General features: G+C 45.7%; 1 protein-coding gene across 1 annotated transcript in view; it reads right to left on the reverse strand.

The window, feature by feature from the left end:
- Positions 1-3,002: 3,002 nt before the first annotated feature.
- The window catches only part of LOC101474062 (poly [ADP-ribose] polymerase tankyrase-2-like), a 28,827-nt gene continuing 4,841 nt past the window's right edge, over positions 3,003-26,988 (reverse strand). Inside the window, exons 5-29 of the mRNA XM_076875319.1 lie at positions 18,518-18,554; positions 18,113-18,188; positions 17,541-17,635; positions 17,311-17,377; positions 17,135-17,212; positions 16,144-16,252; positions 15,934-16,055; positions 15,729-15,820; positions 15,551-15,629; positions 15,268-15,439; positions 14,819-14,898; positions 14,402-14,547; positions 14,125-14,290; positions 13,781-14,000; positions 12,110-12,219; positions 10,858-11,046; positions 10,402-10,762; positions 9,670-9,745; positions 8,334-8,455; positions 7,807-7,904; positions 7,467-7,541; positions 7,011-7,116; positions 4,687-4,873; positions 4,438-4,594; positions 3,003-3,476 (exon numbers count right to left, since the gene is read on the reverse strand). Coding sequence (XP_076731434.1) covers positions 3,414-3,476; positions 4,438-4,594; positions 4,687-4,873; positions 7,011-7,116; positions 7,467-7,541; positions 7,807-7,904; positions 8,334-8,455; positions 9,670-9,745; positions 10,402-10,762; positions 10,858-11,046; positions 12,110-12,219; positions 13,781-14,000; positions 14,125-14,290; positions 14,402-14,547; positions 14,819-14,898; positions 15,268-15,439; positions 15,551-15,629; positions 15,729-15,820; positions 15,934-16,055; positions 16,144-16,252; positions 17,135-17,212; positions 17,311-17,377; positions 17,541-17,635; positions 18,113-18,188; positions 18,518-18,554 — 3,083 coding nt within the window. The 3' untranslated portion in view covers positions 3,003-3,413. The remainder of the gene's footprint in view (positions 3,477-4,437; positions 4,595-4,686; positions 4,874-7,010; positions 7,117-7,466; positions 7,542-7,806; positions 7,905-8,333; positions 8,456-9,669; positions 9,746-10,401; positions 10,763-10,857; positions 11,047-12,109; positions 12,220-13,780; positions 14,001-14,124; positions 14,291-14,401; positions 14,548-14,818; positions 14,899-15,267; positions 15,440-15,550; positions 15,630-15,728; positions 15,821-15,933; positions 16,056-16,143; positions 16,253-17,134; positions 17,213-17,310; positions 17,378-17,540; positions 17,636-18,112; positions 18,189-18,517; positions 18,555-26,988) is intronic.

Consider the following 26,988-nt stretch of genomic DNA (forward strand, 5'->3'; position numbering starts at 1 on the left):
AGGCAACGGGTGAAGTGTCTTGCCCATGGACACAACAACTGAGACTGTCCAAACCGGGGCTCAAACTGGCAACCTTCCGATTACAAGATGAACTGCCAACTCTTGAGCTATGATCTACATCAAGTAGAAAAACTCGATGTAAAATCAATATTACAGAATTCATTTATGTCAGTTTTCAAAATCAAAGTGTGTTATTCACACTCTGAACTTTTCATTTATTTATTCATGCGCACATTTGTCATTTTCACTTTCTACAAACGTGACATTTGAACAACAAAGTTATTAAATAATAAACCTGTAAACTTCAGGCAGAGTTAGTACTCGGTCCATCACTGCAGTATTTTATTGTAATAACAGAAAAGAGCTGACACGATGACGCTAGTGTAGAGAGATTTAAATGAAACATGGAAAACCACAGACAGGGTCATTAAGGATTCATTGCCCAGCTGTAGTCCTCATTCAGCCAATCACAGAGCAGAAACAGAGGAAACCAGCCCAGAGAGCGGAGAGGACACAGCTGATCCGTTTCACACATCTCGACCGATCAAAGTCCAAATGATCACACATCCACCTTTCCAACCAAGTGTGCTGGCTTTAGCTGAGAGCTCCACCCTCTCAGTGAAATCTGGGGACTTTATCCAATCGTGGACTTGGAAGTACAGGATTGGAGAAACAGGTAAAAACCATAAAGCACCAACAGCTTTAACTTCAGATAAATATGCTTTACAGTCGCTGCAAACACAGGAAACAGCCAGGGTGAGAAAAACCCGATGAATCCTTTAATTAGCACCATTTTGGTCCAGAGTCAATGAGGCGTTCACTGTCAGCTGCTGGTTTCTTCCCAGTCTGCACCGAAACACTGAAACGGGCACAACGAGCAGCTTCCACGTATCCAGTCAGACAGCACCACATGCATCATTCACACACAGAAGAGAACAGTCGGAGCTCATTCACCCTGCAGGTTTTACAGTCTGAAAAAATCCAACTGTTCTTTGATTTCCAGGGTTGAAAGTTTCGATTCTGCAGGACTAAAAAGAAAACTTTTCAAGATGATTTAGGTTATGAATCTGAACTCATGGATGGAAAGCGACCCCGCCCCCCCCACAGCTCAGGTTTGAGCAAATGAACATGATTAACCACGCTCCAGACTTCACTCTCCGGCAGTCATTGTAAAAAAAACAAACAAAAAAACACATTACATGCTCAGTGATTTTAAACCAGTATCAGCTCTATGGGAGGCTTTTTCACCTCTTGCCCACAAAATGACCTCCTGTTTTGGTGCAAACTTCTGTTATTAAACCTGTCTGCTGAGCATTCGCCTGCTCTACTATTTGAATGAGCTCAGTGTGAAACATAGCACTGTGTTAAAAGGTGCAAAGCAAAAAACCCCAACAGGGAAACCTTTTTGGAAAGCTTGTTAATGTGAGTCCAGCTTTTAGCCCAGAAATCTTCTCATTCTCAGTCATTTGGGTCATTAAGGAAAACTGAACTTTCTGTCAGCACTTCCTGTTTGTAAGCTAACAGTGGGCGAGCAGTCAGCCACCACGAGGACGTTCTGAACATGTTTAAAGCTTCATTATCTTTGTTCTGCTGCATGTGGATTACAGACCTGATCAGAACAGTGATTTGAACGCTCTCATGCTGCCCGCAGGAGGAGATTCCACATATTTCTCGTTTCACAGAAAAGAGAGCCGATCAGTCTGCATCAAAATAAAATTCAGAGCTGATTGTTTTTGCAAACTTACACAGTTCCTGATGTGATCACTCTCTCCAGTTCACCTACATTACCTTAGTTAAGCTAACAGCCGTCGCTTCAATCCGAGTTCAGAAAAATGAAAACTTAATGAATCTGGACTCTAGAAAGGAAATAAATGAATAAGAATTAGTGACGTTGTGTGTTTTGTTGCTTTGTTCAGCTTCAAACATAATTTCATGTTAGCTTAGCATTTCAGCTATAAAACAGATCTGACAGTTTAACTTTCCATCTGGGCAGCTGTTTGTTTGAAGGCATGCGACGCTAACCCTTAAACTCAAAACTCTTCAGTCCAACATCAGCTCAGTTTTTAAAACAAGAAATATTTTTAAATGATCACTTTTTGTTATTTTCTATCAAATATAGCTTTAAGTTATGTTTGATGTCTGGATTAAATATCAAAGAATCTGATGAACTTGCATCAAAGTGGTCCCTGTTTTTTGTTTTTTAAATATATTAAAGTACAAACACTGCCCCTCGGAAGGCTTCCTTATTTTGGCCAGTCAGATAAAAATTGAGCTTTTCGAGAGGCGGGGCTTAGAGTCCGGAGCTGAAGCAGTTTGTCTGACAGAGGTCAGCATCACATAAACATGAAGAGTGATTAACAAATTTATATCTGACGCCACAGAGGCCCTAAATTTAAACAAAATGACCAAAATCATTTTAGATTTTTCTGTAATGTTAATTCACCAGTAAGTGTAAAAACTTTAACATTGATTTTTTAATGCTAAAATGTAATTATTGTTGTTGAATTTTCTAATTTACTGTTTTCACAAAAATGCTGAAAAGAAGGTGAAGTTGTTTTTAATTAAGTTGTTTCTAAAAAATGTGTGTTCCCTTGTTTTTATAACCGGTTGTCTAATAAATTTGTTAAGGGCTGTATTTTTTTTAAAAACTGAATCATAAAAAGCTTTTCTGACCTGGGATAAAAACACTGAGCTGGAATATGAACTAAATAAATCAGTCAGAGATCTGCAGTCAGGCTATGACTGCTCAGGTACGTCTGCGGCAGGTAAATAATATTTGTTTGATGAATCAGATTCAGGTTTTCATGAACTGTGTGATAACTCCAGCCAATCAGAGACTGCAGCTCGTTCAGGCTGATTCAGAGAAAACCTGGTGTTTAAAAACCAACACGATATTTTCACTTCATAAATATTAATAAACTGACATGCTTGTACAAAAAATAAATATACACGTAACATCTCCATGAAACCAATCCAGTTCTTCATCTCGTCAGGTGGTTGCCAGGCAACATGTAGGGTTGTTTTGACTGTTCTGTCTGCAGCGAGCAACCGTTCACCGTTACGTCGCCGTTTTCAAAGACGGGGAGCAATGAACCCATTTATCTGCCAATTACAGCAACTTCCCATCACATGGGTTCAAACATCAACAACATGTCGCGTGGGTCAAGTACATGGATTTGGTTTTTGAAAAATGACCTGAAATATGTGAACAACACATTTTTAACGACAAGAAGATGAAATCAACAGTCACATCACATCAGGACGGAAGACAATAAAGTGCATAAAACCACAAAAAAACAGTCATCTGATAAAAACCTACATGTTTTATACATGGTATAAATAAAGTTTTCTCTGTGCATGCAGTTAGTGAAGATTCTGGCGTTTCTTCGTGTTTTCCTTCCCTGACTCCATCTTCATCCGTCTGCGGAGGCTTCAGGCTTTATGATCTGGTAGGTGATCAGGTACTCGGGGTAGGCCTGTGGGCGGCAGAGAGGCGTTCACTGACACTCTGTAACAGACACTCAACCTTCCCCAGTTACACCGAACTAAAAACTGATTCTTTCATTTACATTTTTTTCTACAATCACTTTGAGCTGGTGTATATGAAACGTGCTATTCATAAAAGGTTTCATGACGATTTCACACTCACAGAAACTCTGCAGCTGTTCATCACCAACTCCATTTATATTCACAGAAAGCTTTGAAACCTTTTCATGCACACGAGGCTGATGAAAACAGATTTCTCTTGAAACAACACCGAGTTAACCCCCCAAACTAGCTCTGAGCTCAGTTCGTTCTCACTCAGTTTGTTGTGAGGAGCTGCTGGTCGGCCTGGAACTGAATTTAAACTCAAAACAATGAGAGATGTTTCAACGCGAGCCCACAGGCACCTCTCTGCTTGTTTGCATTTGCAGGAAGACGACAGTAAATGTGACACTCTGACACTTTAACGTCCCCACTTCCTTCTCGTCCTCTCAGGCTGCTGCTTTCAGCACTAAAGCAGACCTCTGCATGTAATGCGACACACTTGTAATGTGGCTGATTGCTCGAGTGGACATGTATTCATGCCGCTTTGTGAAGTGCCACTTCTGAGAAGATATTGGTTTTGGCACAAGACATTAGAAAATGTCCAATTGTCTGAGCACGAGCCGCTCTCTTCACTTATTCAACGATTATCTGTCATCTGGCTGTTTGTGTAGGAGACGCGTCCGCCCTTCAGAGGAAAGCTGAAGCCAACACGGCCGTGCTGCAGATTTAAACAAAGCTCCACAGAGATCGGTATTTAGCACGCTCGAGTTTTTGTGTTAAACCTTTAATAAAATTCATGATTATTTCTTCAAAACTCTTAATTAACCCAAAATATTTGATGTTTCTAAGACTCCAAACCACAGACTTTATCCAAAAATAAAGTTCTAAGGATGACGAGGTGTTTCTGACCTGCTCTCCTCTGTAGATGACGTACTCGGCCAGAGCGAGGCCGTTAACGCTCGGCCTGCCGGTGACGGAGTGGTGACCCGGCGGCGAATGAGCCATCTTCATGGCGCTGAACTGCAGGAAGGATTTACCCAGAATCACCCTGCAGAACAACAGGTGCCTGCGAGGAACAAAGAAGCGTGAGAGTGGTGCTCCACTGTAGTCTGAGCACAGGTGTGTTTGGGGGTGGAGGGTGGAGGTCAGGTGGTGTACCTGTGGCAGACATAGCAGGAGCGGCCTTTGTGGAGCGGACAGCCCGTCCCTCCTCCGATGCCGTAGACGTACTGGTTACTCTTTGACGAGTTCTCTGCAAAGTAAATCCCGGCGCCGAACATCCCCCCGATGTACGCGTGGCGTTCATCGAAGCCTTTATGGATGATGGCGTTGACAAACGGCGAGCCTGAGAGGAAATCGATGCAGTACGATCAACGCCCACGTTAACATTACTGTTTCATGTCATGATTCGTATGATTCACGCTTCTGTCCCAACAAGTCTCTACTTCACTATCTACCTGTGAGAGGTGACCAACAAAGCTCTGAGCACATCTGCACAGATCCCAGGACAGCTGCCATTTTTACATCTGTCCCTGAACGTCTCATGTCCTCTAAAGCCTCGAGAGGGCAAACAGCTGCAGACCTGACGGCTGAGTTTTCAGTCCTGTCGTACTTCTTTATGATCCGCTTCACAGCCATGTTGGGCGCATGTGTGGTTGGAGATGAGTCCACGTGGTCACATGAAGCAGGCAGGCATGCAGACATGCACGGACCATCACTCAGAACGCGGCAGACTCGTGAAAATAAACTCCAGGCCTTGCACTGCGAGATCACCCCGATCACAGACAACTCTATGACTTTGACCTGAATTTGTGTTTGTTGGATCGTCGCCGGCGATGAGAGCTGGGTGTCCGTCTACAGTCCACCGTTCACAGGCAAACATCAGAGCAGAAGACATAGCAGATGCCATCTCATGCTGGCTTTGAGTTTTTGAGCCACACCAACACATCTTCACTTGTGACACTTCCTGAAAATCAAAATCATGTCGAACCTCGGATACAGGAGGAACAATGCGGTTTTCGTCCTGGTCGCGGAACACTGGACCAGCTCTTTATCCTCTCCAGGATACTTGAGGGTGCATGGGAGTTTGCCCAACCAGTCTACATGTGTTTTGTGGACTTGGAGAAGGCATTCGACCGTGTCCCTCGGGGTGTCCTGTGGGAGGTGTTGCGGGAATATGGGGTGTCTGGCCCATTGCTACGGGCCATTCGATCCCTATACAACCGTTGCAAGAGCTTGGTTCGCATTGCCGGCAATAAGTCGAACTCGTTCCTGGTGGGAGATGGGCTCCGCCAGGGCTGCCCTTTGTCTCCGGTTCTGTTCATAATTTTTATGGACAGGATTTCTAGGCGCAGCCAAGTGGCGGAGGGCTTTCGCTTTGGTGGCCTCAGAATCTCATCTCTGATTTTTGCAGATGATGTGGTTCTGTTGGCTTCATCGGGTGAGGGCCTCCAGCTCGCATTGGAACGGTTCGCAGCCGAGTGTGAAGCAGCGGGAATGAGGATCAGCACCTCCAAATCTGAGGCCATGGTTCTCAGCCGGAAAAGGGTGGAGTGCCCACTCCGGGTCGGGGATGAGTTCCTGCCCCAAGTGGAGGAGTTCAAGTATCTCGGGGTCTTGTTCGCGAGTGATGGGAGAAGGGAGCCGGAGATCGACAGACGGATTGGGGCTGCAGCTGCAGTAATGCGGACGCTGCACCGGTCCGTCGTGGTGAAAAGGGAGCTGAGTGTAAAAGCGAAGCTCTCAATTTACCGGTCGATCTACGTCCCTACCCTCACCTATGGCCACGAGCTGTGGGTAGTGACCGAAAGAACGAGATCGCGGATACAAGCGGCAGAAATGAGCTTCCTCCGAAGGGTGGCTGGCCTCTCCCTTAGAGATAGGGTGAGAAGTTCGGCCATCCGGGGGGGGCTCAGAGTAGAGCCGCTGCTGCTCCACATCGAAAGGAGCCAGCTGAGGTGGTTCGGGCATCTGACAAGGATGCCTCCTGGGCGCCTCCTGGGTGAGGTGTTCCAGGCATGTCCCACCGGGAGGAGGCCCCGGGGCAGACCCAGGACACGCTGGAGAGATTATATCTCTCGGCTGGCCTGGGAACGCCTTGGTATTCCCCCGGATAAGCTGGAGGAGGTGGCTGGGGAGAGGGAGGTCTGGGCCTCTTTGCTTAGGCTGCTGCCCCCGCGACCCGGACCCGGACAAAGCGGATGAAGATGGATGGATGGTGTTGAAGCATCAGTGTTTCGACACACCCGAGGAGGTTTAGAGGAGAAGGGGAAACAGCCGCACTTCCACCGAGGGATCTAAGAATGGCAGCTGTGCTGAAAACCAGCGATGTACGTGGCCAAGTTTAAATCATGCAAGTCTTCCCCCACTGCTCTACACTGGTACACCTGATATTATAGAGGTTAGATCTGTTGACTGTTCTCCTGCTACCATCACAACACTTCTGCTGCTTGTTCCTATATCATGATCTTTGGTGTTCTGACCGTGAAACAGCATGCGCTCATTGGAGTGGTTGTGGTTTTCCTCAGACACTTCCTTCCTGCGGTGGCTGTACCTCTCCCACAGCTTCTTGTTGCAGACCTTCTGGATCTGAAACACAATCAGCTGAGAGTCAACACAGTGACCTCCTCTAACCTCTGACCCCACCACCATCGTGCCCAACAGATGTTCATGTGAGAATAACAACGTCCCGTGGAGCTGGGTCACAACGTCCTGCATCTTAGCACCAAGTCTGTGATGGCGGCCGTGTGTAAGACCTGCATTCTCATCTAAACCAAACAAAACAGAACTCGTATGATGAAAATGATCTCCTGTCATGTGCTACACGTGAGAGAGGGCGGCTTCAGATTCTTCATCTATGAAAGCAAATCAGCCCGCAGCTCAGAAAATGACCCAGCAGCAGCAAAGACGCAGCCCTCCAAGTCTTCGCAGCGAGTTACCTTGACCAGGTTGTATCTGTTGAAGACTCCTCCAGCGTGGCCGCCGTCTCGGTGCTCTCTGATGGTGCTCTGCATCTGACCAACACAAACAAAACCACATTAGGACCGCGGCCTGGTAGGCTGTTAGGCCTTTAATCTCAGCAAACGTCCTCTCTGTGTTCACTGCCACCTGCTTTAGCTTCTCCACACTTTCACTGTACGTGTACTTTATTCTGTGCACACGACACGTTTGTGTGTCCTGAAATAAGCATCGCTCACAGCTGGCTCTTTCACAGCGATGAATTAAATCAAGAGTTTCAGAGTTAACCTGCAGGTCTCATCATCAGGTATGAGTCAGTACCTCCTCCTCCACCGACTGGAACTCCTTGTCGTCGGCCGAGAGGTCGATTAAGATCGTCCCACTGTTGGCTGTGTTCAGCGTCAGATACGGATTCAGACCTGTCACAAACACACAAATCAGGAGTTTCTCAGATACGATGGAAAAAAGCTTAAAGCATGCCAACCCCGACCCAAACAGTCGAAGTCATCGTGGTTACCTGCCTCGGTCCACCTGCTGGTATAACATGTGTTTTCTCTTCATTCATTAAAGCTCATGAAATGATTGGAATGTGTTTCAGTCATTAGGTGGAGGAGACCTAACCCCTGGCTCTCGTGAACCTCATCAGTAAGAGGAGGGGGTCCTGTCAAACAAAACAAGGGGCCTTAAAGGGGGAGGAGCTAAGAAATCATGCTCAGATCAGAGAAATAAAGATTATTTAGTGTTGGGAATCATACAAAGCTGCTCTGATAGAGTCCAATGATACAAATCTAGAGCGCACAATGAGCAGAATAACTCCAGTTTAAATGTGTGTGTGTGTGTGTCCTCACTCTGCGGCCCACTGATGAGCCTCTCCACTCCTTTGATGATCTTGTGTCTGTGTCCGTAGGCGTTGATGCCGATCTCCTTCAGCTCGCGATGACCCATCTCCACCAGAACGTCTAGAGTGATCCACACACACACACACACACACACACACACACACACACACACACACACACACACACACACACACACACACACACACACACGTTTACTGTGTGTGTCACTCAGTGACACTCAGTGACACAACCTATTTCTTGGGTCCAAAGAAAAACGAACCAGAAGCTTAAAACTGAGTCAGAAACCATCTGCAGGCCTTTGCTTGATTCTTTTATTTGCACTGAAACTAAATGACTCTGAAACAGATCGTTTATGAAGCGCGACGGCTGTCACCCAAACTAACCAAGCAAAGGTCATTACAGCTTCTCACAGCTGCTGCAGAGCGGTTTTACTTTTCATTCATTTAGGAGGTTTATCAGCATTCATGTGAAACATTATGCGCAACTGCCAGGTGCTGCTAATCAGAGGCTTTTGATAAACTGATGATCAACACGTGAATATAAAAGTTTAGGCAGACTCTACAGGTCTCAGTTAGCATGTTAAAGGTCAGAGTTCATTGGCTGTTTGGGAGGGCTGCAGCAGAAAGCCGCCTCTCTCTGAAACAACATGGCGGCACAGCAGCACCTGAACAAACCCAAAGACTCCTGGGACAACGTCCTTTGGACAGGCGAGACTGAAGTGGACGTGTTCGTCCATTAAGCACAGGAGCACATTGTGACTGTGTGAGAGGTGGTGATTTCAATGTTACCTGTGCTGGTCAGTGGTTTTAGTCCCATCTGCAGAGGATGGTAGTCAGTTTTCACCATCTCCACTCCTGGAGTGAGCTCACATTTGTCAGGAAAATGAGCTGTAATTTAACTCACTTCCACTTTCATGTCCCAGTTTTTAAAGTAAATCTTTTAAAGTGAAAATCAGCCCTGTGTGCTGAAATGGGAACATGTTAATGCCAATAAGTAGTTTATGAGCCAAGAAGACAAAGAAAACAAAGCTCTGATTTTTTTTTTTTACAATTTTAGCCAAATTAAAGGTGTTAACAGCAGCTGAATCATGTGTTAGCACTTCCTGTTGATATCACTGGATATCTGTGATCTTCAAGTCTCTCCACAGTAACAGCAGGAATAATTGTTGTTCATCAGTCCTTTCAATGGATGGAAAGTTTCCTCATATTTAAATAAAGAAATTCTTCAATGAAAGTCGGTGCAGCTAATGCTCTTGTACCTGCCGTCACTGTTTCCTTACACACGGGAAACCTGCCAGTAGTTTGCCGGTGTCAAAGTTCTCACCTGCTCCCTGTCAAAGATCTCCAGAAGATGCTCCAACCCCAGGTTCTCCAAGAACTGACAGATGCTGAGCTCAGTCCCTGAACAACAAACACAATCAGTTCAGAAACCAAAACAAGACGGCGTTCATCCAGAGGCTCTCGGCACGCGATCCACAGGAATACAACTGACCGCAGTGGGAAAAGGAAAAAAGCAATTAAGTAGAACATCGCTCGGCCTGTTACCAAACTGGACGGTTCACACCGTCTGTGACAGAAACCCATCTATCCCTGCAGCTAACACTCGGGCAGGATACGTCCTGGTTGTCACAGCTTGATCGGATTGGTGGCGTCTTCTTTGGTGATGCGTTTGGCTCGCTGTAGTTCAAACCTCACAGAAGATATTTAACTGATACTACAGTGATCCTGGGATTGATGTAGAACTGAGCATTTTTGCCCTTAGCACCTTAGCTTTCTGAAACCATATGTCATGCTCCCTGTAGTGGCTGAAAAGTTAGCCTCACCCTAAACTCTGACTCTAACAGGACCAAAACTTCCAAAATGAAGATCATGTTTTATTCAGTCATAATAAAATAATAAAGTAGTAAAAAGAAAGCAAGAGGAAGCTTTTTATCTCCTGGACTTCAGGAGTCACCCCCTGCTGGCCAGTTTAGGGCTCTTCAGCTCGGGCCTCACTTGTCAGACCTTCAGCGCAGGTTAGCTGTTGATTTCACATCAGGTTTTTTTTACTCACTGACCTTCATCTTTTTTCTCTGTGCCTGGGGATCCCTCCGCAGCCAACAGCAGGGCCGACATCTCAGGAAATGGTGAGGATGATGATGGCGGTGGCGAAGACGAGAGGCTTGCAGCAGCGGCTGTGTTACTGGTCGCTGCTGCAGATGTGGAGGAGGAAGAGGTGGAAGGGGAAGAAGACAGGAGGAGAGAAGGTGTGGGGCAGGCGGATGACGAGGAAGGGTTGGAGGAGAGGAGTGGTGGGATGGCGGTGACAGGTGGAGCACCGGAGGCAGACACCGCTACGCTGATGACCTGAGGTTTGTAACAGCCAGGGAGAGCAGAGGGAGGCATCGCCGCTGATAGCAAGGCCCGGACATCATCAGCCTGCAGGAGGAAGAGGAGGAGGAGCTTATCAATATGTTTTATAACCACAAGCTGTTTTATGGTGGACTGTCCCTTTAACTCAGTGTGAGACTGACTGTGACCAGGTCCAGAGGCGACTGTCCTTCCTGGTTCCGCAGGGTCGGGTCAGCGCCGTGAGCCAATAGGAGAACACAAAGCTGCGTGCGTCCCTTCTGAGCGGCCTCGTGCAGTGGCGTGAACGCCCACTTATCAGTGCCGTTAACACAGGCGTCGTACTTGATAAGGAGAGCCGCCACATCCACGTGCTAGAAGAGATGGCACAATGTTCACACTCAGCAGGCTTTTATTGTGAAAGGAAATAAAAACAGATTTATGTCCTCTGATAATCGTGTTTGTGAGATGTGAAGACACACACACACACACACACACACACACACACACACACACACACACACACACGCACGCTAACTGTGTCATTTCCCTCCTCCTCACTGAAGTGTGTTTGTTCACACTCCATCTCCAGCTCACCAGTCTGTGTGTTTTGGTGCACTTAAACCAACAGGGGGCGCCACAGGGGAAAAAACAAAAGCTCAGTTAAAGCCTTTATTACTGCCACACACAATAGAGCACAATAAGGCCACATTAGACACAATGGCACCACCATGTGGTCAGTTAAAAAACTACAATGGTGTAGTTTATCAGCCTGTTTCAGGCTCTCCTGTGATTTCAACTAAAGAAACCTTTCAGCAATCACACTGAAACATCTCTCAGACGCACACTTTTTGTTTGCTTTGTCAGGTGTGTGTCTGTCTTCGCGATTCTGATGTTGTGGAGAGAAATCTGTTTACACCGGCACTTTCTCTCTTTTTTTCCTCCTCGGGGAGATAATTACATGTTAGCATAAAGACTGTGTTTAAGGTTAGAGTCCTAAGCTGGATTAGGTGTGTGTGTGTACCTGTCTGTCTATCTTTGTGAGGACCAATCTTTTTCTTGTATCTAGCAAAGACATTTGTGGAAAGTGAGGACTTTTGTTCCTCATCACAGGGCAAAGCTTCAGCTGGTTTCGAGTTCATAACAACAACAACAACAATAATAATAATAATAATAATAATAATAATAAAAAAATGGATTTATATAGCGCTTTTCAAGGCACCCAAAGCGCTTTACAATGCCACTATTTATTTACTCTCACATTCACACACTGGTGGAGGCAGCTACAGTTGTAGCCACAGCTGCCCTGGGGCAGACTGACAGAAGCGAGGCTGCCATATCGCACCATCAGCCCCTCTGGCCGAGTTCAGACGTGGTTTTAGGAGTCAGTTTTAGGTTCAGAGCTAACGATGTATGTGAATGTTATCCCCGACTCACCCCGTACGAGGCAGCATTGTGCAGAGGGATCAGTCCACCTTTGTCCTGAGAGTTGACCTCAGCTCCGTGCTGCAAAAGGTACTCTGCCACCTCCAAGTTATTATAGCCCGCTATACACACAAAGAAAAATATGCGTATACATATGTATGACAGCATGTTGGAGAAATTAATAATGCAAGAGAATAATTTAACATTTAATAGAATATTTCAACTTTAGCAGGATGTAAAATATAAATTAAATGTGGAATCAAATATGTGAAACTAGATATCACAAAAACAAGTCCTCTTTGCCATCGAGCATTCAGGCGTCACTTTGTCATGACTAGGGATGGGTATCGTTTAGGTTTTATCTGATACCGGTGCCAAATCGGTACTTTTGAAACGGTGCCGGTGCTTAAACGGTGCTCAAACCGGTGCTTAAAGAATGGAGAACACAAAATTGGTCCAAAAACCTCTCATGTTCAGCTGTTTTTTGTAAAAAGATAACAATGTTAGCCTTTTCTGCAGCTATGGGGCATATATGGTATCACTCTTGGCTGGAAGCAGTGCTTAAACAATGGAAAAAACACAAACTTTGTCCAAAAACCTCTCATGTTCAGCTGTTTCCCTCTTTTTCTTTGGTCATTTTAGCCTTTTTGGCCAGGGTGAAGGGAGTATCTGCCATCAAACAAGAAGACAGCCGCATGTAGCTATGATGATGTTTGCTAGTTCACCTTACATGCATTAATGTAATAACGTGGTTAGCCTACTCAATGTAAATTACACACGAACAACATGAAGCTACTCACGCAGAGAAGAACGGCTGCTGCTGCCATCATCATCCTCATCATTTCTGCTACACTGGCAGGGCTAGGGGCCAGGACTCTCCTCTTTGGGTTTTTGGGGATGTTGCTAACTCCGATAACAGGCACCACACCGGCAGTAGATGCGCTCGGTGTGAGGTCTCGCAGCAAGCTATCAAATACGGCGCATTTCTCTGCTTTTAAAAAAAACGCTATACGTCTCCAGGTGTTTCATCGGATTCGAGGTGTTACCTCCTTTGACAGTATCACAGTATCAGCTTAAAGCACTTGTTGCTGCTGAGTTTGCATATTTTGCTGTGAAGTACAGCCAGACTTTTGACCGCTTTGCCTTGGTCATTTTTAATCTGTAGCTCTGCTCTAAAAGAACGTACGTACCTGGCCCCGCCTACTATCCTCGGAAACGTAAAATGATTGGCTAGAATCTAAAGTGTATCACAGCTCAGGAAAAAAGAGCACCGAAATAAAGCACCGAAATGTGCGCTGCTTTTCGGTCTGGTTACTACCGTTTATGTCAGAACCGGTGCTATCATGGCACCGGACACCGGTACCCATCGCTAGTCATGACTGTAAATACTATATATATAAACAGGATCTTAAAGTGAAACCACTTAAACCTGCATTCTTTGGCCAGCAGGGGGCGTCTCTACTGCATGCAAACTTCTAATATATATGTGCAGCTGATAAGCTGCAAAAATGTTTTGGATCCTTTAATTTGTTACTAACTTGTTACAAATGTAACAAAACTATCCACATAAACAGCTCCACACCAGGGGGCGCTGCACAGTGGAGGTAACACGGACTGTCCTTTAAGACTACACCTGCATGAATAATGTAGGCGCTGGTGTTTCAGGTGTGTGTATTTATGTACCGGCCAAGTGCAGCGGCGTGGAGTGCCTCCCGTGTTGGTCTCGACAGTTAACGTTGTCTCGAGTACAGAGTTTCTTCACTCGAGCCAGGCAGCCTTTCTTGGCGGCGTCCTGCAGGGCGGCGTCACCCCGCAGGAGGTCCTGGATGTCCGTGTCGGCATCTTTCACCAGATCCAGAGGGGTGTTACCGTCCCGGTTTTTCCGGGTTGGGTCGGCGCCATGCTGGAGCCAGGAAATAACCAGAAACTGGCAGTTCGACTCTGATGTTCAGTGAGCTGTGTGGTGCTGCTGCTTCTATCCTTAAAGTGTTTATTCATTTAAAACATGTGTGTGTGTCTGTGTGTACCTGCAGCAGGAGTTTGCAGATATCGTATTTGCCTTTGGCGGCAGCTTCGTGCAGCGGTGTGAACTTCCAGAGGTCAGCCACGTTGACCACGGCGCCGTGAAGAACGAGCAGCTCTGCGACTTCATAATGACCGTAGGAACAGGCGTTATGGAGAGGAACCAAACCGCTGCAGCAGAGACAGAACCACGACTTCAGCGCACATTTTTCCACCACACAGAGATGAAGTCTGACACATTTCTTCTGCTCGAGTCTGAAGACACGCAGTCCTCCTCCTCACCCTTTATCCTTGGCGTGGACGTCGGCTCCGTGCTGCAGCAGGAACTGGACGACTGCCAGACGGTTGTAGCCGGCAGCAAAATGCAGCGGCGTGGACTGCCGACCCTCCACGTCCCTGCAGTTCACGTTCTGTGCTGTGCAGAGCCTCTGCAGATGCCGATGAATATGGTGTGCAGAGACAAAGAAAGCAGAGAAAAAGGGAAAGAGTTAATTTGTTCAGTAACTTTAAGTTCAACAATGAAGCAACATCTGGACCAACAGAACCTGCAGTTCCTCTAATGTCCAGCAGGGGCTCCAGCAGTGAGTCATGCAGCTGTAGCTCCTAGCTTTTGCTAGTGAACTGCAGGCACTGAACATTTTGATGGCGTGAATGTGTTCCTGGCTTTAGAAATCAGACTGGTCCTCTAACATGGCTAACCTTGACGACGTCCACATCTCCAGATTTGGACGCTTCTAGCAGCTGTCGGTTGACTTCAGAGTTCCCGATCAGAAATCCTTCTGCAGAGACAAACAAATGAAACACAGATGAGCAACAAAGGTTTAAAACTAGTGACGTGAAAGTGGCAAAACAAGTGAGCAGGCGGCTCATTTTCTCATGACTTGGTTTTAGAACAAGAGACATCGCCCTCTGCTGGTAATTAGAATGACAGCAGGTTTAAGGCACTTAAGCCACACCCACCTTTCATTTCAGTTTATGGATTTTAAAAATAGGACGCAGTTAGGACCAAGTTAAAGGTTAAATAAATGGAAAAACATGACTGTATTCCAAACATCCACGTGTTTGGTGCAGCAGTGTTTCTAATACCAGCTTTCCTTCTTCCAGTTAAAAAACTGACTATTAAAAGCAGGCGTGATGATTTCCGTCACCTTGCAGTATCTCCTGCACGCTCTCGTTGCCCAGCTGTGATGGTGACAATCCCTGCAGCGACGTGAGCAGCGGGTCGCAGCCGGCGGTCAGCAGCAGCCTGCAGGTCTGCAGGTGGCCGCAGCGAGCGGCTCGATGCAGCGCCGTTTGGCCAAGATGATCTACCGCGTTCACCTGGACGGAAACGACAGGCAGGATTCGTCTCAGGTGTTTCTGATGCTGCAGCGACACTTTCTAATGAACGTGCTTGGGATTAACCACACATTTCAGCTGCCGTTCGCTCACCTTCGCTTCATGTTTCACCAGAACCTCAATGACATCGTTGTGGGCTTTCTCTGACGCCACGTGGAGCGGGGTCTGCAGGCTGAGGGAAACAGTGACCTCACAAAAAGATCAGGAACTGTGTGACATCACAAACATCACTTAAACAGGAAGTAAAACGCTCTGACACCTCGGGACCCACTCTTTAGTCTTCTCGTTGACGTTGGCACCCTTCCTCAGCAGAACTTCACATACTTGCTTCCTCTTTGGGTACGGAGAGGCAGACACACAATGCTGAGAGCGCACACACACACACACGCTTGTTTTTAACACTGAAAATTGTCAATCCATTAAAATCTGCGTGAGTAACTCGGGGCGACTGCACAGGTCTGAACACGGCGCCTCACCAGCGCCGTCTCCTGAGTGTGCGGGTGTTTGAAGCTGATGGTCTCCACGCTCAGATGCTTCTTCACTTGAACCATGTCGGCGTCCCTCGCCGCCTGCAGCAGGCTGTGACCTCTGAACTCATCTGAGAAAACAGAAAATCCTCGATGTGCACGCTAATCTGCTAATGACTGTTTGACTTATTTTCTTACAAACAGGGAAACAGGACGTACAGGCGAGCCGCTCCTTCAGCTGTGCGGTTGGAGCGAGGTCGATGGAGCTTTTATTGTAACAGTTCAGGAAGGTGGGGTCGGCGCCGTAGCTCAGCAGCAGAGAGCACACCTGTGCAAACATACGAGGGCCACCTGAGTAAGAATGGGGGAGGAGGGACTATTTCTACAGCAGAAAGTAGTTCCGGTGCCCATGATGCTGTGCTCTGTGTGACTGTTCAGAGTTACTGTGTCAAACATAAGGCCTGAGGGCCAGAATCAACCCGGCAAAGACTCCAATCTGGCCTACTGGACATTTTTGGAAAAGTTAAAAGACGACACAGATTATGGACTTTAACTTGATTTTCATAGCTTGTCCTGCTGATAAAGACAGAGCCATAGTATAAAGTAAACGCAGAGTTATAAAGTAATAGACAATTAAATGTGCAGTAGAAATATATGTTTCTATTTTGTGTTGACTTTTAAACATTTATTTTTTTAGATTAAGTCCAAAGAGTGGAGCTGACAGATCTCCGCAGCAGCACTTCTTTTTCTTACATTGAGATTTCTCAGGGATTAAATGTGCAGTTAAACTTTTTCACCAGCACTTAAGATCAAAGCAGTCTGTGTGTGGCCCGCAATAATCTGCTTCATATTTATTGATTATTTGGATGAAGCAGCTGTTTTAAGGAGAAAGAGCGTACACGGTGTCATTTCAGAAGCCTAACTGGCATCACAGTGAGGTTTCGTCGGGAACAACAGGGAGAAAACATGTTTAATGAAGGCACAAATATCCGACACACTGCAGCGCCATCTAGTGACCAAATAAAAAAACCGCAACCTCGAGGATGCTCTGAGTGTAAGAGCTGCATTAAGGAAAAAACTTTGCATTTTAATTAAAATGCAAATCTTCAGTTTTTCCATCCTGAAAATTCTGTTGATGAATGGTGTCCTGCAGGTGTTGAGCTCCAGGGTGCGCTGTGATTGGCTGTAGTGAGTTTTGTGTGTGTTTTACCTCAACGCGGTTCTTGGAAGCAGCTTCATGCAGAGGCGTGAACTGCCACAGGTCCATGGCGTTCACGCAGGCGCCGTGCTGCACACGGAGACGGGACGGATTAGTATGGGTATGACCCCCACCCCCACCATGTGCACAGTGCCCGTTCTGCTCGAGCCTGATAAAGTGACAGATACCTTCACCAGCAGCTCGATGACCTCGTAGTGGCCGTACGAACAGGCGTTATGAAGAGGAACCAGGTCCCTGAAACAAACACAACAGCGAGCGGTCAAAACTGCTGCTGCGTTTAACACGTCACAGCCGAGGTGGAGCACTGCGTGTTAAAGAAAACCATCCACAGACTGCAGGCCTCTGTTGAGCCTTACAGACAAAGGAAAGGGCAAGCAAGCTCCACACAAGCACTTACCCCTTATCCTTGGCGTGTACGTCAGCACCGTGCTGCACTAACAGCTGCACCGTCTTCACACGGTTGTAACCAGTGGCGAGGTGTAGCGGCGTTGACTGAAACAACAACAACAACACCCAGTGGTGTGTTACAACACAGGGACACACCGACACAAGCCTCCACCCTGCTGTCAGAGTTATGACCGGCACGGAGAGTTTCTCTACATGAGTCTATTCATGTGAGCCACACTCACCAATGACCCACCACTAATCCATTAAACACAAGGAGCTAGATCCACGATTTTTAGGTTCTGTCTCCATTTATTTTTTAGATATTTTACTGTTATTTTAACCATTTCATTCATTTCTGCATTATTTGTGCTGGTTAACAATATTTAAACCATGTATCTGTTCTTTATATTTAACTCAATAACTTTCAGTTTACTTTAACCAGTTATCAGGGGCGGAGCTAAATGGGGGGGCACCTGTGGTTCCCATGTGCCCCAAAATGTGATTAAACTGATTAGGCATCACACACTTCTTAGAAAAAAGCGTTCAGCTCAGTCTGATATAAATTCAGACCCTCCTCGTTACCTTTCGCCCATCACTGGCGTGACAGTTGACGTTGAGCGGCGTCAGCAGAGCCATCAGCTTCTGTTCGTTCCCGCTCCTGTGGAGACATCGGCATCACGTTCAACCAAGCTGGAGTTTAATTGAGTTTAATGAATTATATTCAAGGCGTCAATTTCAGAAAAATCTGCTGATGTGTTTTCTCATGAATGTCAGAATCTACTGAAACGAGAGCAAGCGCTGACAGACTCTCACTTCCTATGTTTCTGAGAAATGAATCAAAAATCCAAAACTTCACATTTAAGCAGCTAGAAAAGGGAAATTTGGGGATTTTTAATTTTAAAAATGACACTTGTTCAGTTCAGCTGTAACATCTAAACATTTATGCTTCAACCAAACAAGGTGATACAGAATTACAGAGTACTGTACCTGGCACTTTCCAGAAGCTCATCTTTTCTGTATTCACCTGCAAACAAAAGAAAACAGAAAAAAAAAAAAAAACACACAGGAAGAAGCTGATAAAATGTTTCTCTAAACTTGACCTTTGACCTCTTTTTCTTTCAGTCTTAATATGAACCACAACCAAAGTAAAGGCTAATGTGGAAGAAAAAAGTAAAACAAAGCTCAATGAAATTAACAATTTGCTAACATGCTAATGTTTAGCAGCTATGTTTACCTTTTTCTGAGTGTATTTGCCATAAATACCAAACGAAACTATTCTGCTCATTGTCTTTGTTTCTGTGCCGAGTCTCGACTAGAGAAGCTTTGCCTGATTTATCTTATTTATCGTAAAGTGAGTTTGATGTCAGCTCATCGTAATCGTAGCAAAGATCTGCAGAAACTGAGTAAACGGAGCAATGTGAGGGTTTCTCCCTCAGGAATTACAGTCAGCGCATCACTGTGGGCTAAGTGATGGGCTGACGGAGAGGTTTCATTTGATCATCCAACACAGTGAGATCATATGTCAGACAAATAAGCAAACTTTAAACAAAGATTAAAAAGTGTCAAAAGCAAAAATCTATCAACACCACAAACAACATGATAGGTTTGTAGCATAAACCTATTCGCTGGAACGTTAAGGACAATCTGCTACACAGCAAAAAGCAAGACTCAAGGCACCAAAGTTCTCTGGTTACTCATGCATGAGGGAGACCTGGCTGGAGCCAAGTGTCGTTCCACCACTTGACCACCATCAGACTCTCAGCCAGGTTTCCCCACAGCACTCCTTTTATTGTGGTTACATGAATATGCATAGGGTCATTAACATATAACATCTTACATAGGTATACATGTGAACAAAGAATACTGTGTGTGTGTGTGTGTGTGTGTGTGTGTGTGTGTGTGTGTGTGTGTGTGTGTCAAAAGGGTCATATAACAACATGAAAGCACGAAGGCAATCATCCTTGGTCAGGAAGAGGGTAGACTAGACCCCCCCCGGTAAGGAAGTCCAGCAGTTCATCTAAACAGAAAAGCACTTAGACTAAAACAAATGTAGCTACGTTAATCCTACCATAAAACAATAAAACAAGATGCGACCTCTTCCCATGCCCCCAAGATGCAGGTGTGCATTCCAGTGTGGAATACACACCAAGCCTCTGTAGCCTGTTAAAGATCACACAACTTATCACTACACAATTGATTATACACCTCTAAGCATATATGATTAAATGTTTCCTAATACAAATGACAATAATAAACTCTAAACCCAACATCACCACCCTGTATTGTCATTTTTTAAGGCTATACAGCGTATATATATCTTCAGCTCTACACCACTTGTCAACATTTTCAGTGCAGGCTTCATTTCATACACACATATTAGCCTTAGCATCCATGTCACTCTGCTGCAACAGTATGAAATTGGTAAAGGTGTTAGCAATCATTTTATTCACCATCGATCTTACACATGGCAAAATGCAACCTGTAAACAAGCAAAGCAAAGCCAATAATGTAAGAATGGGAGTCAAAAACTTTAGAAACATATTCCACCATGGTCCAGATGTCAACCAGGCTATCCAGCCTTGTGACGCGTCTCCTCCTGATGTGTGGTCTGCCACATATTTCTGCAGAGCAGTTAAGTTCTGCAGTGCCTCATAGATGTCTCCTCCAGTCGTATATCCATCCGGAATAAACGTACAACACGTCTCTCCAATCAGCTTACACACTCCTCCTTGTGATGCTGTTATTAAGTCTAGGGTCAGCCTGTTCTGCAGTACCATCGTTCTGATGGCCTGTTGCTCCTCCGCTAAGGCTGTTCCCAGAGTCTTAGTAAGATTAATGTGTCGCAGTAAGGCATATCGGTTGATCTCCACATGATCCCGCACCTCTGCAACTCCGATGTTTGGGATCAAACTTTGGAAGAACTTAGCTCCTCCACTCCAAATGCGGAATTCTCGCGGCACTCCAGTGTCTACTGTCACTCCAAAAGAGTTAGGTGAGGCTATATCCACCTCACGCTTCCGTCGGTTGCTAGGGTGATGTTCAACTCTGTCCATGAAGAAGACATGATCTGATAATTTCACCACGGCACACAATCCTCCCCATCCCTCAGGGAGTGATAGATAGGCTTTATGTCCACACAGGAAATACCAATCAGCCAAAACTCTTGTTCCTTTACTGCTCGGCACCGTCCTTGAACATCCTGTCCACTTCTGACTCTTTGCCTTTACTGGTATCCTGTAAGCCCGGTTGGACTTGCATTCAGTCCTCCTTAATGTCAAGTTCTCAGCGCACTTTGCATCGGTCAAGCATTTCATACACCTGCTCTCATCCTCTGGAGGGCAGTAGGTGTATATGTATCCACATAAGTGAAGCGGCAACTCCCCCACTGACAATGATCCATTGTTCATCACACACAACGGCAATTGGGCTGTATTCAGCTTGTTCAGCAATATTATGTCTGGCAATGGGTCTGACACTTGAGGCCAGGCCAATAAGTCAGTTTGTCCAGAACAATTCACGTGTAGAAGTGGCGACTTACTCCAGGTGATGTTCAGAGGTGTACTGTAATTGGCCTGGGACCAGAGGACTCTGTTGCCAGGATGAGTTGCTAAGCCCAACAGACACCAACTCCTGTCCTCTGGTATGCTGTACGGCCACAGTCCAGATGTATATGCGGATAATGGCATATGAGCACACACATAGCAGTCCGTCCTATTGTTCAAGTGAGCAGTTGTATTCATAAACTGCCACCAAAAGTTTGTAGAATAGCCATGAGGGTATTGGGTGTGGTTTCCTTGGACATACAGGGTCTCCACAGCTGACCATGATGACATCAAAGCCATTACACCCAGCAGGGTAGACAACACTTTACCAGCCATTCTGATGAGTACCCGTGGCTCAGTTGGTTTCTTCACCGGATTGAGACGAGGGGCCCTGGAGGCTTTCCCCCCCCTTTGTACCCGGTCTTCCTGCCACTTACTCCGAGCTGGCCTGGATGTGTGTCACCTTCTTGCAGTGGCTTTGGTGTATCCAGGTGGGTCGTTGTGCAATTTTCACAGCTGTCGGTGTTGTCAGCAGAGCCTGGTATGGTCCGTCCCACCGTGGCTTTGACCAGCACTTCCTCTTTATGACCTTTATCAGCACCCAGTCCCCTGGCTTCAGATGTTCTTCCTGTACAGAAACAGAATCATCTGGCAGATTATTTGCACTCATGACTTCTTTGCTTTTCAGCATTTTAATCATCCAGTCTGCTAGTGTGTTTTCTTCTTCTGCTTTATCATTATCATTACAGAACACTGGAACTCTAAATGGCCTGCCATATATTATTTCAAAAGGCGTTAGGCCATTATCAGTTGGCGTGATTCTCATATACATTTTCACTAGCTCAATGCAGTCTACCCATGTTCTGCCTGTTTCCTCCATTGTTTTCCTGAGTCTCAGCTTTACTGTGCCATTAGTCCTTTCAACCAGCCCCGCACTCTGGGGGTGATATGAGCAGTGCGTCTTCAGTGTTATCCCCAGATGTTGTGACATTTTCTCAATTACTTCATTCACAAAATGAGGACCATTGTCACTGTAAATAGTCTGGGGGATCCCATGCTCTGGGATCACATTTTTGCATATCACTTTAGCCACTGAAATAGCATCTGCTTTCTTAGTGGGGACAACTTCTACCCACTTTGAGAACGGGCACACAATCACCAGGCAGTACCTGTAGGTGTTACAGTTAGACAACTCAATGAAATCCATATGGATTACTTCAAATGGGTAGCTGGGTCTGGGAAACCTTCCTCTCCTAGGTCTGAGGTTCCCCTGAGCATTATGTTTACAACATATTAAACATGCTTTACAAAAATGTTTTGAATAAGCATTGAATCCCAGTGTGAAAAACTGCCGTTCGACTGTTGCCACCATTCCGGCTGTCGAGATGTGGCAGAGCCCATGGCTCAAAATTGCAGCAGTCCTATATAAGTTTTTAGGCAATATAGGTTTATCACAAAGATAGTAGACATCACCTCGCAGGCTTGCTCCTTTAGTGAGCCACAGCTGCTTCTCAGCTGGAGGTGAGTGTGACTGCATGTCTGCCAGCACATCATGTGTGATGGGCATAGTTTGCTCCTGTGCCGCCAGAATATGAACCCCATGTGTTCCAAGGGCTGCTTCCTTTGCAATTCTGTCTGCAAAGGCGTTGCCCAGTACAATGGGGTCAGTGCCACGTGTGTGTGCTGCACATTTGCAAACTGCAACTTTACTAGGCAGTAAGACTGCTTTCAACAGGGCCTGCAACAATGTTGCATGCTCCACAGGTTTCCCTGTTGAAGTTGTCATGCCTCGTCTTGACCACTGAGCAGCAAAGAAATGAAGTGTAGCATATGCATACTGACTGTCTGTATATATAGTCACTGCCTGCCCTTCAGCTGCCTTGCAGGCTTCTGTCAGAGCCACTATCTCAGCTGCTTGGGCAGACATGGAATGTGATAACTGCCCAGCACGGATGACCTGCACATCATCCACAACAGCAAAGCCTGTTTTAGTCTTTCCCTCTGCTGTTTTAAAACTGGAACCATCAACAAACCAAATCTTGCCCTCAGTGAGTGGTATGTCCGTTAAATCACTTCTAGGTTTACACTGTGTTTCCACATGCTCACTACACACATGTGGTGTACCCTCCTCCTCTGTGGGCAACAATGTAGAGGGATTCAAAGTAGTACACCGCTTAATAGTTATGTGTGGCTGGGAGAGCAACAGTGACATTAAAGACAAGTGTCTTGCAGGTGACAAGAATGTCATTTTAGTCTGCAGCAATAAAACATCAACCTCATGTGGGACCAGCAGGGTCAAAGGGTGAAACAAAACAATTTCACCAGAACACTTTACGGCTTCAGCGGCTGCACACACAGATCGCACACAGTGAGGTAAGGCACAAGCCACAGGATCCAGCCTCTTAGAATAATAAGCTACTGGCTTCATGCCACCTCCACATTTTTGTGCTAACATGGACGTCATAAAATGTCCTTTACAGTCAACAGTTTGAACAAAAGGCTTGTTATAATCTGGAAGTCCTAAAACTGATGCTCCTGTCAGCATCTGTTTCAGCGTGCACAAAGCTTGCTCCCCCTCAGGGGTCCAACTTAAACTTTCTGACATAGCCAAAGGCTTACTGTACATCATATCTAATAATGGCTGCGCAATTTCAGAGTAATGGGGCATCCACGATCGACAGAAATTTAGCAACCCTAGGAATTGCATCATGTGTTTCTTTGTCACTGGCCTAGGTGCTGCCAAGATAGCTGTTTTCCTCTCTGGGTGTATGCTCTTTCCTGCTGCACTAAGCAGATGTCCTAAAAATTTCACTTCTGTCTTTACCCACTGTAGCTTAGAAAGTGAGGCCTTGTTACCTGTCTCAGCTAAGTGAGTCAGCAATGCCAATGATATGTCTTTGCAGTTCTTCTCTGAATTGGATGCAATTAAAATGTCATCGACATATACCAACATCTGTGAATGTGATGGAATCACAAAATCAGACAGACAATTTGTAATATTCTGTGTGAAAATTGTAGGACTATCACAAAAACCTTGCGGCAGTCTGGTGTATGTGTATTTTTTGCCTTGATACGTGAAACCAAACCAGCCTTGTGAATTCTCATGTACTGGTATGGAAAAGAAAGCATTACTTAAATCTACCACAGTGAAATGTGTCATGTCTGGTTTAAGCTGATTTAATAAGGTGTGGGGGTCGGGGACGCATGGAGCTATACTCTCCACTGCTTGATTTACAGCTCTTAAATCTTGAATCATGCGCCACGACTGTGAATCAGCCTTTCTAACTGGGAAGATGGGTGTGTTACATGCTGCTTGTGGAGCTTCAACTAGTATCCCTGCCTTAATCATATCCTCTATTACTGGTTTAATGCCTTCTACTGCATCAGGCTTTAAGGGATATTGTTTCACTCTTGGCCTAAAAGACGTTTTGGGTTTTATAACTACCGGACTCGCTGTTGTTATTAACCCCACATCAGTCTTCCCAGTAGACCAGAGCTTCTCTGGGACCTGTTTAAGCTCCGGGTGATCTTTGACATCTACAACATATCATTCTGCTGTGTCATTCTCACTCCCCTTTAAATGTGTTTGTGGTGTAGTGTGTGTCACCCATCCCAGCTTTTTACGAAAGATGCTGTGCTGCATGTCTGTCTCCCAACCCCCTCCAGCTTGCTGCCACATTCTAACACTCTCCCCCTGTCTCACCAAAGATGCTAAGTCTGTCCACTCGGCTGTGACACTCTTTGTCAGTGAAATGTGTGGTGTTTGCCCTGTAAAAAGTTGTTGTGCAGCTTCAGAAAGGATCACACTACATCCAGCCATGGTTTCACCATCAGTATATATCACTTTTATGGTGATTCTCTGTGGCCCTAATTTCAGCACTTTATCTGTGTAGGCCTCATCAGGCCCAGGCATGGTCTTAAATCTCAGTGTGACATGCAAATCATCTGGTGGCTGTATGTCATGGCTAGTTGTCAACATTTCCTCAGCTGCAGCTAACAGTTTACAGTTTATTTGATCAGGTCTGGAGGCCGACAGGTCAAGTGTCCAGTAATAATGCAAATCCCCACTGCCCTGATGAACCATTGTCTCAGCAGTTTCACCTTTTCCTGCAGCTATCATCCCAATGGATGTTGGAATTATTGAAATTCCAAGTTTCATCATCATATCTCTTCCCAAGAGGTTCACCGGACAAGTTGGACACATTACAACTGAACTCTGAACTGCCTCTCCTGTGGTAGGATCTCTAATCCAGACTGGTTTAGAGATTCTATGCTGATTTAACTGACCATTTGCAGACTTCACATAAATTGTGCCATTTGAAGGGTCAACTCCTGACACATGATCTTTTAAAACAGTTTTATCTGCACCTGAATCACACAGAAATTGAACAGTTTTGCCTTGCACAGTTAACGTGCGAACTGGTTTTACTTCTTTCCCTGACAGATTTAACAATACTTCAGTCAAATCTAGAGTCTGAAACACAGGCTGTTGTAAATTCTGGCAAAGTAAGGGATCATTTGTACATGTATGTGTGTTAGCAGTGTCAACAGGTGCTAGTCATTTATTATAATAAGGGTTTCTTGGATCAGGGCGCTTATACTCTTCAGGCATGCGATCAGGACACTCCCTTGCGTGATGGCCCGTTTCCCCACATGCATAGCATCTATCATTACTTTTACCACGGTTATCCTGGGGTCGCCATGGGCCTCTACCTCTCCTATTCCTGCCTCTGTTTTGCCCTCTTCCAGCCTGTCCCTGAAACAAAATTTCACCTGCTAAAAAAGCAGCGACCTCAGCGCTTTGTGACTTCTTTTTTTTATTTTTAATGACTTCCTGTGCATGGCGGGCCCAGTTCATGCATTCAACGGACCCGTCAGTGTTATGACTAACATTTTGTTTTCTAATAAAATCAGCAATGGGTGAATGAAAGCCATTCATCAAAGCATGTTTTAACTGTTGCTGATATGGACTGGCCTTCTCTGCACTCTCTTCAAGGCCGCTATGTTCTTTGAAAACTTCCTCTAATCTTGCCCTGAACTCATGAACATCTTCTCCTTCTTTCTGAATGCATTGGGCGATTTTGTTGTAATCTACAGAAGCTTTAAAAGTATTTCTAAGACGCTCATAAACCCCATCAACTTGGCCTCTTAAATTTGCATGGCCATAGGGTAGGATAGTATTACCATCCCTCCCTGTGTAGGTGCCTCGCACCCGAGCCCAGTTATATGTGAGACACTTCTTAAAGGTGGCTTCTGTTTCCTGACCGTTTAAACGGTACGAGGAGCAGAGTTGCTTGTGTCGGGCGATAAATTCATCAACATTAGTCAACGGGTTTCCTAAATCTTTACATGCCTCTGCACATTCAGATTCAGTCCATGGCCTGTAAACACAAATAACACGGCTTCGGTCATCTTCAACACCAAAGTGGGGATTCGCAACCTCCACCATGGGAAAGGTATCATGGAAAGGGTAGACAGGCATACCAGCTGCACTCGCCCCATCACTTTTAGTTTTGGATCTAGTGTTATAAGGGCTTAAATATCGTGCTGCGGCATCCCCAAACTCCAGCAGTACTCTGTCCTCCTCCTCTCTCTCTCTCTTCTCCTGCTCCCGCTTTTCTTCCTCCTCTCTGGCCTCTCTCTCTCTCTCTAATGCTGCTCTACGCTGTTGGTCCTTTAACGTCAGCACCACTGAAGTAGACCGCACCGTCTCATCTTCAGGTTTCACAGCTAATGCCTGCAAAGCTGCTCTCTTCGCATTCACTGCCTTCTGTCTTTTCTGCGCCTGCTCCAACCACAATTTAGCGGACGCCAGTTGTAACTCCTTCTCCTGTTTCAATTTTCCTTTCGCACAAGCTGCCTTTACTGTCAACTGGTCTACTAACACTTGACATTGTCCTACAACCAATTTACCTT

Source organism: Maylandia zebra, linkage group LG16 (genome assembly GCF_041146795.1).
Source record: "Maylandia zebra isolate NMK-2024a linkage group LG16, Mzebra_GT3a, whole genome shotgun sequence".
NCBI lineage: Eukaryota > Metazoa > Chordata > Actinopteri > Cichliformes > Cichlidae > Maylandia > Maylandia zebra.